Source organism: Ptychodera flava, unplaced genomic scaffold, assembly GCF_041260155.1.
Source record: "Ptychodera flava strain L36383 unplaced genomic scaffold, AS_Pfla_20210202 Scaffold_29__1_contigs__length_4469600_pilon, whole genome shotgun sequence".
Taxonomy (NCBI): domain Eukaryota; kingdom Metazoa; phylum Hemichordata; class Enteropneusta; family Ptychoderidae; genus Ptychodera; species Ptychodera flava.
Genome location: NW_027248351.1, coordinates 1399139 through 1417018, shown reverse-complemented (window position 1 = coordinate 1417018; position 17880 = coordinate 1399139). Strand labels below are relative to the sequence as shown.

Genomic DNA, 17880 nt, shown 5'->3' with positions numbered 1-17880 from the left:
ATGAAACCATGGAATTGTAAAAAGGGGGAACAAAAAATTTTCAGGTCCCCCCCCAGGCAGAGCAAAACTTTCAAGTCCCCCTCCTTCTGACCCTCAAATTGTTGAATTCCCCCTGAATTCCTCCATCCCCTCCCCCTAGCTGGTTTTTTTTTTTGTGACTGCAGCCTAATTTCAATACCCAGTACAGCATATAGGGTGGTGCATTGGCAGCTGGACTGATGTAGGGGCAAAGGTGCATTGGAGCCATGTGCATGTGGTACGGCTGATGAATGTAAACAGGGGGAGATGCTGCTCGGATCATTAACGCCAGAAGTTGGTGAACCCTGGTTTCAGACAAAGATGATGGAGCAGACACTTAAATTGAAGCGTCTGTGACATCTACCATCCACGCAACTGTTGAACACTGAAAGGAAAGCATCCGTGATGATCGTTTTGAACAACAATATTTTAGGTATAACAGTGTGCCGTCTTTGGCAACGGCTATATTGAAAAGGGGTAAATATGGCCATTGCTGTTGGGTTAGTTTGTACCGGTACATGACAACAAATTAAGTGAATAAAATGTGAGATATATGATATTGTACCTGGAATAAAAAGGAATAATTGCTGTAAATATTGAACTAACCCTATAACCTAAAATTTGTGTTGGTATTCATTTGCTTGATTTTGTATCAGGTGAAGCACTGTGTCACCAAAAATTTGGGTTTGTTGACCAAACGGTCAGAACAGAGCAAGCATAAGTGAGCAAAATTTAAAACATTTGGTCAGCTAACTCCAATTCCTGGCCCCCCGCTGTGCTTCACCTGACAAAAGACTCAGCAATCAAAAATTGTCAAATAAGTTGGAAGAAAGCTGAAATTCTTTTTATTTTAATGTTATTGATTATAGTCAGTGCCACACATCTACCTATTAGATAAGCTCTGTGTTGCTGACAGCTGAGCTAAAAATTTACATACCAGAGATTTGAGTGGCTGAGGTCTGGATTTCTTGAGGGATAGGTTTTTTCCCTTGATGATGAGGTGATGTCAAATGTCCTTGTGGGGATGATCTGTACTTTTTGGGCTGCAGATGAAATGCACAGACAACAAACAAACAAACAGAGCAGATAAAAAGACATTGTTCAAGAACAATAAACACAAAATAAATGAAAAATGACAGCTGCAGAGACAGCTGGTGTCTGCTGTTGATAGGGTGTTGACACTAATTTTTTTCTTATTTTTTAAATAGAGTGTGTTTTGTCATGACTAGACATTGAACACAGAGTAAATCGCCATTAAAATATCTTAGATTATTTTTATCACAACAAAACAGAAACACAGAGGTGCACTGGAAGTTGGTTGCTCATAATGAGAACATTGAAGAAAGTGGTAAGTATCTGAATATCTTTGCAGCCAATCAAAGTGCATCAATATCAAATTTACTGTAGAGGAACAATATCGCAATTCTTTTGTTGTCCTAACTCAATATTTTCATAATGTGAGAGCTGTTATCAGTGTAGCAACATGTGGCCAAATATGTGTGCTACAAATAATTCAATAGCCAGGGGGGCAGAGTGCTGTAGTTTTACACTTAGCAAGATGTTGACTCTCTGCTCATAGAATAGCTTTCATAAAGGGACACTAATTTTGATTTGTAATAGTAGTGTAAATATTCCTACTGATTAGTGCAGACATTTACATATATGGAGGATGCCCTGTAAATACACTTGTGGAAAGTCTAATCTGACACAACAACTGCCACCAACCTTTTGTGTATGCTGTATTTCTGGCTGATCTTGTATGCGCTGAGGTCTCATCTGACCTTTTGTGGTCCCCTGGGTATGTGGCTGAGCAGTTTGGTATGGCATCTGCTGAGCCTGGGAGTACACAACAGGTGTGGTGGGTGAACCTGTAGCTGCAGACACTTGCATCATGTGACCAGTAGACATCTCATGGTGATGTTGTGGTGGTTGCTGAGGCATTGAACTGGGAGCTGCAAGAATCACCAAGTTAAGGAGTTTTTGTAATTCATACCAAATGATTCCCAACTACAAACAAGTGACCCAGTGGCTTATACAGCTCTGCTGTGTTATGTAGAGAATAACAATTTGTGTGACACATGTGTTGATGAAGAAGGTGGAAATCTTTGCTAGTTAATTTCAGTATAGCCTGACCAACAATGGTAAAAATAGCTGCAAAAATGAAGAATTGAAGATTTCAATATATCATATTTAGATTACCCCTAGGAGCCAGTGTATACCAAACATCAAAGTATCAGACAGATACTTTTTAAGAACCAAATTTTTTGAATTAAAATTGCCAAATTGCCCTAAATTTCATCGCCTATATCACAACCCCTAGACATATATATATACTAAATATCAAAGCTATCAGATGAGCAGTTTTGGAGAACAAATTTTGTTGTTCAAAAAAAAAGCAAAAATTGCCCTAAAAATACAAAATTCCAGATTTCATCATAATTTTGATATATCACATTTTGATCATCCAGTTAACGTGTATACTTGTATACTTTTGTTAAAGGGAAACCTAAGTCCAGCGACATTGACCGTTTATCCCTCCCAAAATCACCCTTGAATAAAATGCAGCTCAAATTTGCAACATAATTGCACGCTCTTACGACTACGGCGCGACGAAAAGAGACGTTGAAGCAGACGACATTTATGGAAATGAGCTCAGAATCCAATGGGCGCGAAAGGGCTCATGGGAGGAGCGTGCGTGACGCGTCGGCGATACATGAACGTGTGTGACAGCCTACCAAAGCATTGGAGTCTATGACTACAGGAGTGCAGTTCTGCACGTTACGACTCTTTAATGCTCAGTAGCATAAAAAATAATTAACTGTTGTTCAGTTGAGTGCAAAAATCACTCAAGGAAGAACAAACGGAGTCAGCTTTTACCGTCTTCCCACAGAACAGCTTTTTCGAAGACAGTGGCTAAAGAAAGTCGTTCGAGTTCTAAAATCTGTAAAAGATACAACGTTATGTTCTAATTCTTTCAGGATGATTGTTTTAATAAGGGATTTTGGGACTCTGATACCGATACAAGACGATACCACACAATGCGTTTCGTATCTTGACATGCTGAGTCAGCCTACTATCGCCGGTTTTAACCAGATATATATTAATATTGGCGATTTTGGGACTCTAAAATCCGAAGACGAAACTACACAAAGCGTCTCTTATCTTGACATCCCGGGTCTGCCAAATCTCCGATATACCCTACCGGACAAAAGTTTTTTCCATGTACTCGCAAGTTTTTAAGGTGTGAAATGCGTGTAACGTTGTAATGATACACGCGAGTGCGGTAGTGTCACACGCAGTACTTTTAACACGCACGTGTTTTATTGCCGAGGGAGATATACCCGCACGTCCAGTTGTGGTGCGCCACCAACGGTGGGTAGCCAGGCTCGTAAACGTCAGTCCCTGTGTTCATTTGGTGCATGCAGTGTGGTTCTACATTTCGTGAACACTGAATTAAATACGGTATGCTTGTTTATATAAAAGTCGTAAAATGCTCATCTTTTGTTTGTTATTTTGTCTCAAAATTACACAGATATCTCTTCCCGTAGCTTGAATTCTTACATTGTCCGATCGTCGGCAGTTTAGATTCCGACCTTGTAATACAACGACAGTAAGTTATCAAAGTTTTCATATTCTTTCCTCGCCGGACTCAAAGTGAACACTGAATTAAATACTGTATGATTGTTTACATAAAAATCTCGTTAAAAACTGTTGTTTTGTCCGTTATTTTGTCTCAAAAGTACACAGATATCTCCTCCCGTAGTTTGAATTCTTATATTGTCCGATCGTCGGCAGTTTAGAATGCGACCTTGTAATACAACGACAGTGCAGTATCAAAATTTACATATTGTTTCCTCGCGGGACTCATAATGAAAACAGAAAAATAAATACTGTATGATTGTCAACATAAAAACCTCGTTATATACTCATCTTTTTTCCGTTATTTTGCCTCAAAATTACACAGATATCTCTACCGTGGCTTGAATTCTTATATTGTCCGATCGTCGGCAGTTTAGAATCCGACATTGTAAAACATCGACAGTACGGTATCAACAATTACACTATGTTTCCTCAAGGGACTCGAAATGAACACAGAATTAAATACTGTATGATTGTTTTCATAAAAACCTCGTTAAATACTCATCTTTTGTTTGTTATTTTGTCTCTAAATTACACAGATATCTCTTCCCGTAGCTTGAATTCTTACATTGTCCGATCGTCGGCAGTTTATATTCCGACCTTGTAATACAACGACAGTAAGGTATCAAAGTTTACACTTTGTTTCCTCGCGGGACTCAAAGTGAACACTGAATTAAATACTGTATGATTGTCAACATAACAACCTCGTTAAAAACTGTTGTTTTGTCCTTTATTTCAACTCAAAATTACACAGATATCTCCTCCTGTAGTTTGAATTCTTACATTGTCAGATCGTCGGCAGTTTAGAATGCGACCTTACAACAAAAGTACGGTATCAACATTTACATGTTGTTTCCTCGCCGGGACTCATAATGAAAATAGAAAAACAAAAACTGTTTGAATGTCAACAAAAAATCTCGTTAAATACTGTTGTTTTGTCTTTTATTTTGTCTCAAAATTACACAGATATCTCTACTGTGGCTTGAATTCTTATATTGTCTGATCGTCGGCAGTTTAATATCCGACCTTGTAAAACATCCACAGTACGGTATCAAAAATTACACTTTGTCTCCTCGCGGGACTCGAAATGAACACAGAATTAAATACTGTATGATTGTTTTCATAAAAACCTCGTTAAATACTCATCTTTTGTTTGTTATTTTGTCTCTAAATTACACAGATATCTCTTCCCGTAGCTTGAATTCTTACATTGTCCGATCGTCGGCAGTTTATATTCCGACCTTGTAATACAACGACAGTAAGGTATCAAAGTTTACACTTTGTTTCCTCGCGGGACTCAAAGTGAACACTGAATTAAATACTGTATGATTGTCAACATAACAACCTCGTTAAAAACTGTTGTTTTGTCCGATATTTTGTCTCAAAATTACACAGATATCTCCTCCCGTAGTTTGAATTCTTACATTGTCCGATCGTCGGCAGTTTAGAATGCGACCTTACAACAACAGTACGGTATCAACATTTACATGTTGTTCTCGCGGGACTCATAATGAAGATAGAAAAACAAAAACTGTTTGATTGTCAACATAAAAATCTCGTTAAATACTGTTGTTTTGTCCGTTATTTTGTCTCAAAATTACACAGATATCTCTACCGTGGCTTCAATTCTATATTGTCCCATCGTCGGCAGTTTAATATCCGACCTTGTAAAACATCCATAGTACGGTATCAAAAATTACACTTTGTCTCCTCGCGGGACTCGAAATGAACACAGAATTAAATACTGTACGATTGTTTTCATAAAAACCTCGATAAATACTCATCTTTTGTTTGTTATTTTGTCTCAAAATTACACAGATATCTCTTCCCGTAGCTTGAATTCTTACATTGTCCGATCGTCGGCAGTTTATATTCCGACCTTGTAATACAACGACAGTAAGGTATCAAAGTTTACACTTTGTTTCCTCGCGGGACTCAAAGTGAACACTGAATTAAATACTGTATGATTGTCAACATAACAACCTCGTTAAAAACTGTTGTTTTGTCCGATATTTTGTCTCAAAATTACACAGATATCTCCTCCTGTAGTTTGAATTCTTACATTGTCAGATCGTCGGCAGTTTAGAATGCGACCTTACAACAACAGTACGGTATCAACATTTACATGTTGTTTCCTCGCCGGACTCATAATGAAAATAGAAAAACAAAAACTGTTTGATTGTCAACATAAAAATCTCGTTAAATACTGTTGTTTTGTCCGTTATTTTGTCTCAAAATTACACAGATATCTCTACCGTGGCTTCAATTCTTATATTGTCTGATCGTCGGCAGTTTAATATCCGACCTTGTAAAACATCCACAGTACGGTATCAAAAATTACACTTTGTCTCCTCGCGGGACTCGAAATGAACACAGAATTAAATACTGTATGATTGTTTTCATAAAAACCTCGTTAAATACTCATCTTTTGTTTGTTATTTTGTCTCTAAATTACACAGATATCTCTTCCCGTAGCTTGAATTCTTACATTGTCCGATCGTCGGCAGTTTATATTCCGACCTTGTAATACAACGACAGTAAGGTATCAAAGTTTACACTTTGTTTCCTCGCGGGACTCAAAGTGAACACTGAATTAAATACTGTATGATTGTCAACATAACAACCTCGTTAAAAACTGTTGTTTTGTCTGATATTTTGTCTCAAAATTACACAGATATCTCCTCCCGTAGTTTGAATTCTTACATTGTCAGATCGTCGGCAGTTTAGAATGCGACCTTACAACAACAGTACGGTATCAACATTTACATGTTGTTTCCTCGCGGGACTCATAATGAAAATAGAAAAACAAAAACTGTTTGATTGTCAACATAAAAATCTCGTTAAATACTGTTGTTTTGTCCGTTATTTTGTCTCAAAATTACACAGATATCTCTACCGTGGCTTCAATTCTTATATTGTCCCATCGTCGGCAGTTTAATATCCGACCTTGTAAACATCCACAGTACGGTATCAAAATTACACTTTGTCTCCTCGCGGGACTCGAAATGAACACAGAATTAAATACTGTATGATTGTTTTCATAAAACCTCGATAAATACTCATCTTTTGTTTGTTATTTTGTCTCTAAATTACACAGATATCTCTTCCCGTCGCTTGAATTCTTACATTGTCCGATCGTCGGCAGTTTATATTCCGACCTTGTAATACAACGACAGTAAGGTATCAAAGTTTACACTTTGTTTCCTCGCGGGACTCAAAGTGAACACTGAATTAATACTGTATGATTTTCAACATAACAACCTCGTTAAAAACTGTTGTTTTGTTCGATATTTTGTCTCAAAATTACACAGATATCTCCTCCTGTAGTTTGAATTCTTACATTGTCAGATCGTCGGCAGTTTAGAATGCGACCTTACAACAACAGTACGGTATCAACATTTACATGTTGTTTCCTCGCGGGACTCTTAATGAAAATAGAAAAACAAAAACTGTTTGATTGTCAACAAAAATCTCGTTAAATACTGTTGTTTTGTCCGTTATTTTGTCTCAAAATTACACAGATATCTCTACCTCGCCTTCAATTCTTATATTGTCTGATCGTCGGCAGTTTAATATCCGACCTTGTAAAACATCCACAGCACGGTATCAAAAATTACACTTTGTCTCCTCGCGGGACTCGAAATGAACACAGAATTAAATACTGTACGATTGTTTTCATAAAAACCTCGTTAAATACTCATCTTTTGTTTGTTATTTTGTCTCTAAATTACACAGATATCTCTTCCCGTAGCTTGAATTCTTACATTGTCCGATCGTCGGCAGTTTATATTCCGACCTTGTAATACAACGACAGTAAGGTATCAAAGTTTACACTTTGTTTCCTCGCGGGACTCAAAGTGAACACTGAATTAAATACTGTATGATTTTCAACATAACAACCTCGTTAAAAAACTGTTGTTTTGTCCGATATTTTGTCTCAAATTACACAGATATCTCCTCCTGTAGTTTGAATTCTTACATTGTCAGATCGTCGGCAGTTTAGAATGCGACCTTACAACAACAGTACGGTATCAACATTTACATGTTGTTTCCTCGCGGGACTCATAATGAAAATAGAAAAACAAAAACTGTTTGATTGTCAACATAAAAACCTCGTTAAATACTGTTGTTTTGTCCGTTATTTTGTCTCAAAATTACACAGATATCTCTACCGTGGCTTCAATTCTTATATTGTCCCATCGTCGGCAGTTTAATATCCGACCTTGTAAAACATCCACAGTACGGTATCAAAAATTACACTTTGTCTCCTCGCGGGACTCGAAATGAACACAGAATTAAATACCGTATGATTGTTTTCATAAAAACCTCGTTAAATACTCATCTTTTGTTTGTTATTTTGTCTCTAAATTACACAGATATCTCTTCCCGTCGCTTGAATTCTTACATTTTCCGATCGTCGGCAGTTTATATTCCGACCTTGTAATACAACGACAGTAAGGTATCAAAGTTTACACTTTGTTTCCTCGCGGGACTCAAAGTGAACACTGAATTAAATACTGTATGATTGTCAACATAACAACCTCGTTAAAAACTGTTGTTTTGTCTGATATTTTGTCTCAAAATTACACAGATATCTCCTCCCGTAGCTTGAATTCTTACATTGTCAGATCGTCGGCAGTTTAGAATGCGACCTTACAACAACAGTACGGTATCAACATTTACATGTTGTTTCCTCGCGGGACTCATAATGAAAATAGAAAAACAAAAACTGTTTGATTGTCAACATAAAAATCTCGTTAAATACTGTTGTTTTGTCCGTTATTTTGTCTCAAAATTACACAGATATCTCTACCGTGGCTTCAATTCTTATATTGTCCCATCGTCGGCAGTTTAATATCCGACCTTGTAAAACATCCATAGTACGGTATCAAAAATTACACTTTGTCTCCTCGTGGGACTCGAAATGAACACAGAATTAAATACTGTATGATTGTTTTCATAAAACTTCGTTAAATACTCATCTTTTGTTTGTTATTTTGTCTCAAAATTACACAGATATCTCTTCCCGTAGCTTGAATTCTTACATTGTCCGATCGTCGGTAGTTTATATCCGACCTTGTAATACAACGACAGTAAGGTATCGCGGGACTCAAAGTGAACACTGAATTAAATACTGTATGATTGTCAACATAACAACCTCGTTAAAAACTGTTGTTTTGTCCGATATTTTGTCTCAAAATTACACAGATATCTCCTCCTGTAGTTTGAATTCTTACATTGTCCGATCGTCGGCAGTTTAGAATGCGACCTTATAATACAAGGACAGTACGGTATCAACATTTACATGTTGTTTCCTCGCGGGACTCATAATGAAAATAGAAAAACAAATACTGTATGATTGTCAACATAACAACCTCGTTAAAAACTGTTGTTTTGTTCGATATTTTGTCTCAAAATTACACAGATATCTCCTCCTGTAGTTTGAATTCTTACATTGTCAGATCGTCGAGGTAAAAAATGGTCAACAGTTACAAATAATGGCCCTTTAATGAACACGTTCAATAAAGAAATCATCATGTTATAGAGCTCAGTCCAATAAAATATGCTGCTGATACAAGTGTTTGGACTCAGAAGCTAGCTGTACATTCAAGATTACAGAACATGGTAGGTATTAAACTTTGAGCAAACTAAAATGTGGGTGTAAACACAGATTAAACTAGAAATATTTATGCGTTTATCACACGACATCAATGTTATGTTTTGTGTTGTTAGCAATGTAGTGTTTACAGAGTGATAGAGATACTACCAATCCAGATGGCGCGTTCACCATGATATAATCAAGACAAATATAAATTGACCGACATATTGAGGTAGTTTACAGCTATCGCGGCACGCATCGCCACGACGCGACGGGCTGTGTGCCGCTACGCGACCGTGCTTCTTTAGATAAAAATCGCGCTGCATTTTGATGATTTTGAATTAATGTGTCTACTGTAGCTGTACATTAAAAGTCTCTGATCATGTCGACATTTTGTCAAGCGACGCAACTTAGTGGTACCACTCAGTGATTTTGTAGGCTTACATCCATGGCGGAACGTACGCAAGCTCACTGCAGGCCTCTGCCAAATGATTTTGAAGCAATCAGCTTATTATTTATATGGAGTAAACTTTGATATCGCGATATAATCTTCACTTGATCTTCGAAGTTACTTGTGGAGACCTCCACAATGACCGCCTGACACGGGTCTGCTTACACAATGTTCTGAAATGTTAACTTTGCGACAAATTCCTACATCTATATAACGCATTCCTTGTCGAAATATACCAAATGTGTAATCTGTTCCTAATATTTATAGGTTTCTGTTCATTTTTTGATGAATTTTGTTCCTTGCTCGTCAAAATATGACTGTCATCATTATATGGATGTCGTGACCAAACCGGGCCGGTACGGTTACCGAACTTGCGTTCAGATGCGAATTCCGAATGTCATTCTCGTTATACCTCGAAATAAATAAATTGTCTTTGTTGGTCCATTCAGTGGTGCTGTTTGTGTACATTTGATCATAGACCCTCGGTGGTCTATGATTTGATACAGCCTCAGGCACAGATTGGGGTGCATGCCTGCATGCTATTATTAGTGCGAGTCATGATCACAGAACGATATTTCTGTGACATCGTCTAATATACGAACACATTGCAGATAGATAGATGTATGTGTGTGTCTGGCAGACCCCATGCAGAGAGACTGTAGTCAGCGTTACCAGGCGTCAATGAGTTATCAGGTACTCTTGAAAACTGATGTCGGCCGAGATGGAGTATTGGGCGAGTTAGTATGGGTGATTCAGGGCGGGTTAAATGGTACCATGTCGAACTCTGCGGGCATTTTTATGTGTATGTGGCATCCTCGTTATGTTTTATTTTCTGTGTTTTTTTTTCTTCGGTACAGTGAAAATAAAAGTATTCATCATTTTTGTCTGTTTGAATGGTGAAAATATTGCGATAAATGTATTATATATCTCTCGACGTACCGCTTCAATGCTTTGTCCAATGTATGTAAGACAATGACCTTGAACTCATGCAGTGACCTATATTCTATACTTGAATGAATACCGAAGGGGACATTATTACAAGAACTGCCTAAGTGAATATTTTACGTCTACAATATTGTTATCGCTATCATTTTTGCTTTTTTGATTATTTTATGATTACATCATCTTTTACACTTCACTACCACCGAGATGAAGATCATACTATTTGTCATGATAGGGCAGAAGACCCGCCCATCTACATCTCGGAACTAATCAGACCGTAGAATTACAAAGGACAGTTTACCCTCTTATCCTGGGTTTAATATAGTGTGAGCACGAGTCCTTGCTGTGCATATTGTCGGGAAATGAAAATATGTTAGTTTGATTGACATATACATTTAGTTTGTTTTTCAACACTATACCAGTGATTATCCGATATACAACTAGTTTATTTACCGACACCTTCCAAACCTCATGCAATTCACGTTTAACCCTTGTAATTGTGCATAGAAAGACCACCCTGCTATCACACCTGACCAAGACTTAAATAAGACTTATGAATTTTAATATATATAAATGTGACTTACACAACACACATGTATATAAACCCATAGATTTTGTGAATAAAGTAGGACTTCTTAGTTAGTGTTCAAATGCAACACCTCGTATCGGCTTGTCTATACGTCCTCCCATCACAGCATAGGGGGATTCAATCTCCAATGATGACGATGATGATGATTAAATATTTAAAAATGAAGATAAATAAACATATATTTGGACTCAGTAAATTTGTTGTTATTGTTGTTGTCGTTGTTGATACTATTTGCAGAAAAGAACAAAGTATGCGCTGCAAATTTCAACACAGCCTAACTATACATGTGCGTTGCTGCCTAACTATACATGTGCGTTGCGAATTCAATACAGCCTAACTATACATGTGCGTTGCAAATTCAATACAGCCTAACATTACCCAAGGGGTGTCACTTCATTGCCACACACTTTTTTTCGATCGCCAAAAATGCACCTAGCATGCATCGAAATCGGTAAAATTCGACGTAGGGTCAAAGCACATTAGTCCTTCTCAATAATACTCCAACATTTTTACCTCTTACCGATGAAAAGTCGAGAAATCAGCAAGTTTTTCAGCGTATCTGGACGTCTCTTACATTTCAGATTTAAAAGGCGAGGCAGTGTATTGAGTCACGTGAGCGCTTTTCAAATCGAACCAATAGCAGAGCTAGCTGAATGGACCAGCGTGAAAACCCGGAGGCAACGTAAGTTTCTCACTGTTAAAGTTACCAGAATTTCGTATGCAGACGCACGCAGACAGTGTCACCCATAGTCTTCCAAAGACGTGAGAAACTTACGTTACTGCCGGGTTTCACGCTGGGCCCATTCGTTCAGTACGGGCTCTGACCCTACATCGAATTTTACCACTCTCGATGCTTGCTGGGTGCATTTTGGCAAGCTCTGCTATTGGTTCGATTTGAAAAGCGCCCACGTGACTCAATACACTGCCTCGCCTTTTAAATCTGAAATGTAAGAGACGTCCAGATACGCTGAAAAACTTGCTGATTTCTCGACTTTTCATCGGTAAGAGGTAAAAAATGTTGGAGTATTATTGAGAAGGACTAATGTGCTTTGACCCTACGTCGAATTTTACCGATTTCGATGCATGCTAGGTGCATTTTTGGCGATCGAAAAAAGTGTGTGGCAATGAAGTGACACCCCTTGGGTAATGTTAGGCTGTATTGAATTTGCAACGCACATGTATAGTTAGGCTGTATTGAATTCGCAACGCACATGTATAGTTAGGCAGCAACGCACATGTATAGTTAGGCTGTGTTGAAATTTGCAGCGCATACTTTGTTCTTTTCTGCAAATAGTATCAACAACGACAACAACAATAACAACAAATTTACTGAGTCCAAATATATGTTTATTTATCTTCATTTTTAAATATTTAATCATCATCATCGTCATCATCGGAGATTGAATCCCCCTATGATCACAGCCGTAATTTCCCTTCGCCACATTTTATGGTGCCGAGACCAGGATCCTGAGGGATCTAACCAAACCACGAACCAAGTACCAAACCAAGTACCAAACCAGTACCAAACCAAGTACCTAACCAATGATGGCAGGGAGCGACCAAGAAAACCAATCTGTGATGGATGTTCAGCTAGCCAGGCGAGATAGATCAAGCAACTGAGGTCAATTGACCAAACAGCTACAGAAAGCTGATAAAATCCTCTGAAAAGCAGATCAACAGCAGAGCAATCAAGACCTGCTGACTGCAACCATTTCAAACATAGAGAGAAGAATGAAGATTCTTGAAGATCTAGATGAAATCATCCTCGAAGCTATCGAAAACCAAGAAACCTACGAACAACTCTTCGAAGAAGCAGACGACTACAACATAGAAATCAACGAACACGTAACATGATACAAGATGTTCCTGGAACGATCGAAGACTGCGACAACAGAAAGAAACAAACGCTCAACCACCTCATCAACACATCGACGACAGGCAAACCTACCAAAACTTCAACTATCTGCACTCAGTGGTGACAACATGAAGTCGACCACGTTCATCGACACTTTAAAGGCAACCGTTGTCGACGACCCAACACTCAAAGACATACAGAAATCCAAGTACCGAGCAGTAGAAGAAGCCGGCGAAGAAAGCTGCTCCAAAGAAGAAACCAACAACCCCGGAAGCAAATCAGAAGGTGAGAAAAACGTATCACACGTGAAGTTAACACCTACGTTTGGTACTATGCTACTGAAAGCTACAAGGGGAACCGTGTCTTCAAAAATGCAATCACCATCCGTCAACATTCTACTGGACGAAGGGGCTCAACGGACATGCATGACAGAAGATATCCAAGATGAAGAATGCACAACTGAACACCTCAACATAGACAACATAGACACATTCGGAAAAGAAGAATGTAAGATACGCGCTACTAAGGCCAAACTGACGACGAAGTCGGGAGAAGTTACCATGCGATCTCTCATCGTACCGAACATCAGCTCTCTAGTGCAAAACTACGTGAACACAACCGTAAGTAATCACCAATATCTACAACAATTACCGCTAGTGTCACACGTACAATCCGATGCGCTCAAACTCGACCTGTTGATTGAAGCAGATTACTACTGGTCCACAGTAGAAGACCACATTATCAGAGGTTATGGCCCAGCTGCAGTCACATCAAAACTTAGCTATTTACTATCGGGACCCTCAAAACCAAACTATGTATCCGTAATGGACACAGCCATTATGGAGACAATGGTCGATCTGAACTATGAACAAAATGTAAAGTCAAAATACTGTGATTCCTCAGGGAAAACCAACCGTTCAATCTACAAGCTTCACCGTTGGAACTGCCAACGACAGAGATTGAACAAGAATATGAAAACAACATCGTTGAAGAAACTGCGACCGAAACTGAACAAACGCAAAGACTGACGCCCCCGGAGAACAGCCACTGCAATCGCGAGATTGAAAATTCAGGACAGTACAGAGAACTTACTGCTATGACAATGCATGATCAAAAACGAAAAATAGTACTTTTCAATTTCATGGACATTTAAAATTAGAGAAAAATCGATACACAAAAGAGAATAATTTTATTGTAGTGTAGTATATCGCGACTCAGTAAAAGTGAACAAAAGGAACTCTCAACATGCAAAACGATCACGCCCGTCCTTATGACTTTTGCGCCGCCCGGAGAATGTCGGGAAATGAAAATATGTTAGTTTGATTGACATATACATTTAGTTTGTTTTTCAACACTATCCAGTGATTATCCGATATACAACTAGTTTATTTACCGACACTTCCAAACCTCATGCAATTCACGTTTACACCTTGTAATTGTGCATAGAAAGACCACCCTGCTATCACACCTGACCAAGACTTAATAAGACTTATGAATTTTAATATATGTAAATGTGACTTACACAACACACATGTATATAAACCCATAGATTTTGTGAATAAAGTAGGACTTCTTAGTTAGTGTTCAAATGCAACACCTCGTATCGGCTTGTCTATACGTCCTCCCATCACAGCCGTAATTTCCCTTCGCCACACATATCAGGTATATGTTAGAGTGCCACTGAGAACAAACTTTAGAACACAGTTGCTTGTGGTTTGATATACAGCGAAGTCCCATGTAGGAATAGAGTAAAAACATGAGGAACAATTAGAACAGATCTAAGGAAACTTACAATTACCGGAAAATTTATACAAGCCGCGCGTATTACTCGCCGGAATGACATTTGGAGTAGTGTGTAATTCGCCATGAATTGCACGGTGAATGTCTACAGACCAAAGAGACGTTGCTCCTGTATTAATGCGACCCCCTTTTAATAGATGCTTGAGCAAAATCCGAACGACTTAGCGGTTGCAGCCTAACAGTGTACAAAGCAAATCCCCGACCTATCGTACCTCATCTGTATCGCTGTCTAGTACCGGCTGGGGCAAACACTTTCGTAGCGATAACTAAGGTACCAAACTGTGCACTGAAAAGAAACCACTGTATACTCGGAATTACCGTAAACTTCCGTGCCCGATACCTCTCACTTGGACTGAGCAAAGACATACCAGTACGATAGTGGTTACATTTATTGGTAGCGGTATACCGGAGGATGTGTATACCGGTGGGTTCGTACTGCGAGTATTACTTGCGGGCAGCATTACTGTGTGTTTCGGATGGGGCAGCCACCCTCATTTTTGGTCAAAGATATATTTTTGGTTCTTGCTTGCCGAGGCTTAAATTTTTTGAGATTTCATTAGGAGAGATTCCGTATTTCGGTTGTCTTTACCAAATACGTCTACAAATCTTCATGAGTTCCATGTTCTTGCTTGCAGAATGTTACACGAAGACTGATGTATCCCACGGAAGTTCTGGTTGATTTGAATTTTCGCCAAATTTCCTTTTTTCATATTTCATTCCTGTGTTTGGCTTTGAATAGGTTAGGGTCGGCATGTGAGCACCGCATGTTTTTACCCGTTCATAAATTTAGTAGCAGCTGCTTATGTTTCAACAATTGTCATTTTGTATCACACTGCACTGCTGATACGACGTAACCCGTCAGCGCATTTCCCCGAGCTCTTTCAATTTCCTTTTAGAGGAAAAGTTGCCAACCTTATCCTGGCAAGAATGCCGTACTGTACATCGCAAGTAAATCACCATATGGGAATTACTTTAAAGATCAACCACTTGGCATAAATATACTGTATAATATGGTTGCACAGGTAATCACATGATATGAAATAGAACTGAAATACGCCCGTTGAGAGACCGTGGCCTGCATTATGCTGCAGCACGAAAACGCCGGGTCGCAAACTGTGATTACATCGCCTATATAGTTTTTTAGTCAGCCATGAAAATGCGAGAAGCGACATTATTGAGCACTCAAACCGATAGTTTTCATTCTTGGCTTGCAAGATTTTCAACGTTCTTTGATTTTACCTTCGCCTTTTTATTTCCGACCCATTATTGACAATGCATGGAGGGATATCCTTGACAGCATATCGCTGTGTGTGTACATTTATAAACCTTGCCGCCGTCCCCCCCCTGCGTATTTTATACCAAGTCACAGACTTATTCTGCCTGCAAATTAAAACTGATAGTGATTTTGTAGCTCATTCTTTCTATTTTTCATAGTATTTGATAGCCGCTATCAGACAGTTCGTGTTCGTGTCGGCTGCATGGACGATCTGCCCGATCTTTACATCGCCAGGCAAACTTCATGTACCGATGTTCTACCGCAAGTTATCCATATCAAGCAAGCAACTGTTTTTTTCTGGTTCAATGTAAATTGGGCTATATATTTCGATTAAAAATTTCCTGTCTCGAGTCTATACATATCGACGGCGGTGCGGTCAGTGTTGAAACTACACGTCGATGGGTATCTGTATCGGTACGTCTGCATTCCTTGCAATGGTCTAGTTGTCTTTGCAATTTCTCTTGTGACCAGCTTCGGACGCTCTCTTTCCACCTCCTTTGACAGTGTAACGTCATAAAATAGTCATGATTACGTCGCCGCGAGGTGACCCAATGAAAGTTTGAAACTTCAACCAATACTAATAAACAAACTTTACATCACGAGAGCTAAAGTATTATCCCTGGACTCACAGAGCAGCAATTTGAATTCGGCATCGAAAAAAATGCTTAGCATTTTAGTTGCAAAGTGACCCATATCAAAAATTTTATTTACTGGTTCACAGTCCCTCTAGAGGGACTGTGACTGGCCACAGCATTCTATTAAATATCAGCGTCTTTCAAGAGCTTTTTTTTTTGTTTGAAATTCGTTTCGGAAAGACGAGTAGAAAAGCCAAGTAAGACTGACCATGGTGGTAAATCCGTCTATCTATACCTCTATGGACTGAATGCATATATGACATCACTTTGCGTCCACGAATCGAGTTTGACAGGCACTCCGGGCATGCTCGGGTTGCATACACTTGCAGGTTACATAATCCGTACATTCAGACAGAGATCAAGACTTGAGATTACGATTTCCAAGGTCAGTTTATTTTCTATCAATGAGTGGTAATGCGTAGAGTATACACAGGAAGGGCTTGACCTGTTACGAGTCTATGAATGAAAACATAGCCGGTAGAAGCTACATCTAATAACTCTGCCAGGCAGAGCTGTGTTACTGGCGTTCAGCCCTGCCACGTAGAGCTACTACTGTCCATGATAAAAGCTTATTTGGTGAATGCTATGTAGATGACTTATCGAGATTGTTTTGGCTCTTTTTTGTTTCGCGATATCTGGTGAAACATCGTGAGAGATTGCGGGCCGCGACGTCGGCAGAGTGGCCCTAGATGGTCGAGCACGTTCACTCTGCGCATGCGCAAATCACTTTTTGTTTGACCAGTGACGTAAATCGACCAAGTGTATGCCAGGCTCAAAAAACTTAGTGAAGAAAGGTTTGACTTTACACAATTCACTAGAGGAAATCTACTGACTGGTTTCAAAGTTTGACGTTCCACATATATCTGTCATACATACCAATCGATTTTACGAGCGATTTTGGGAAGCTAATATCGATACTACCGGGTAGACGATGCTAGAATGACCTATCTTCGGGACTCTAATGTCGACACAATAGTTGATAATAGAGTGAGTTGTTTTGTCTCGGCACGCTGGCTCTGTGAAATCGCCGATAGATAGGGGCTTGCTGCCTCTTACGCCAGGCTTTTGCAACTTGC

The 17880-nt window shown here is 39.0% G+C and overlaps 2 protein-coding genes across 5 annotated transcripts in view; both read right to left on the bottom strand.

Moving 5' to 3' along the window:
• Positions 1–17880, bottom strand: part of LOC139127177 (uncharacterized) — a 272426-nt gene that overhangs the window by 215402 nt on the left and 39144 nt on the right. The gene's annotated exons all lie outside the window — the stretch shown is intronic.
• The window catches only part of LOC139127174 (uncharacterized), a 66735-nt gene that overhangs the window by 15229 nt on the left and 33626 nt on the right, over positions 1–17880 (bottom strand). For all 4 annotated transcript variants that reach the window (XM_070693088.1, XM_070693091.1, XM_070693090.1 and 1 more), the window contains 2 exons: positions 1744–1970; positions 956–1061 (listed from right to left, as the gene is read on the bottom strand). In XM_070693088.1, coding sequence (XP_070549189.1) covers positions 956–1061; positions 1744–1970 — 333 coding nt within the window. The remainder of the gene's footprint in view (positions 1–955; positions 1062–1743; positions 1971–17880) is intronic.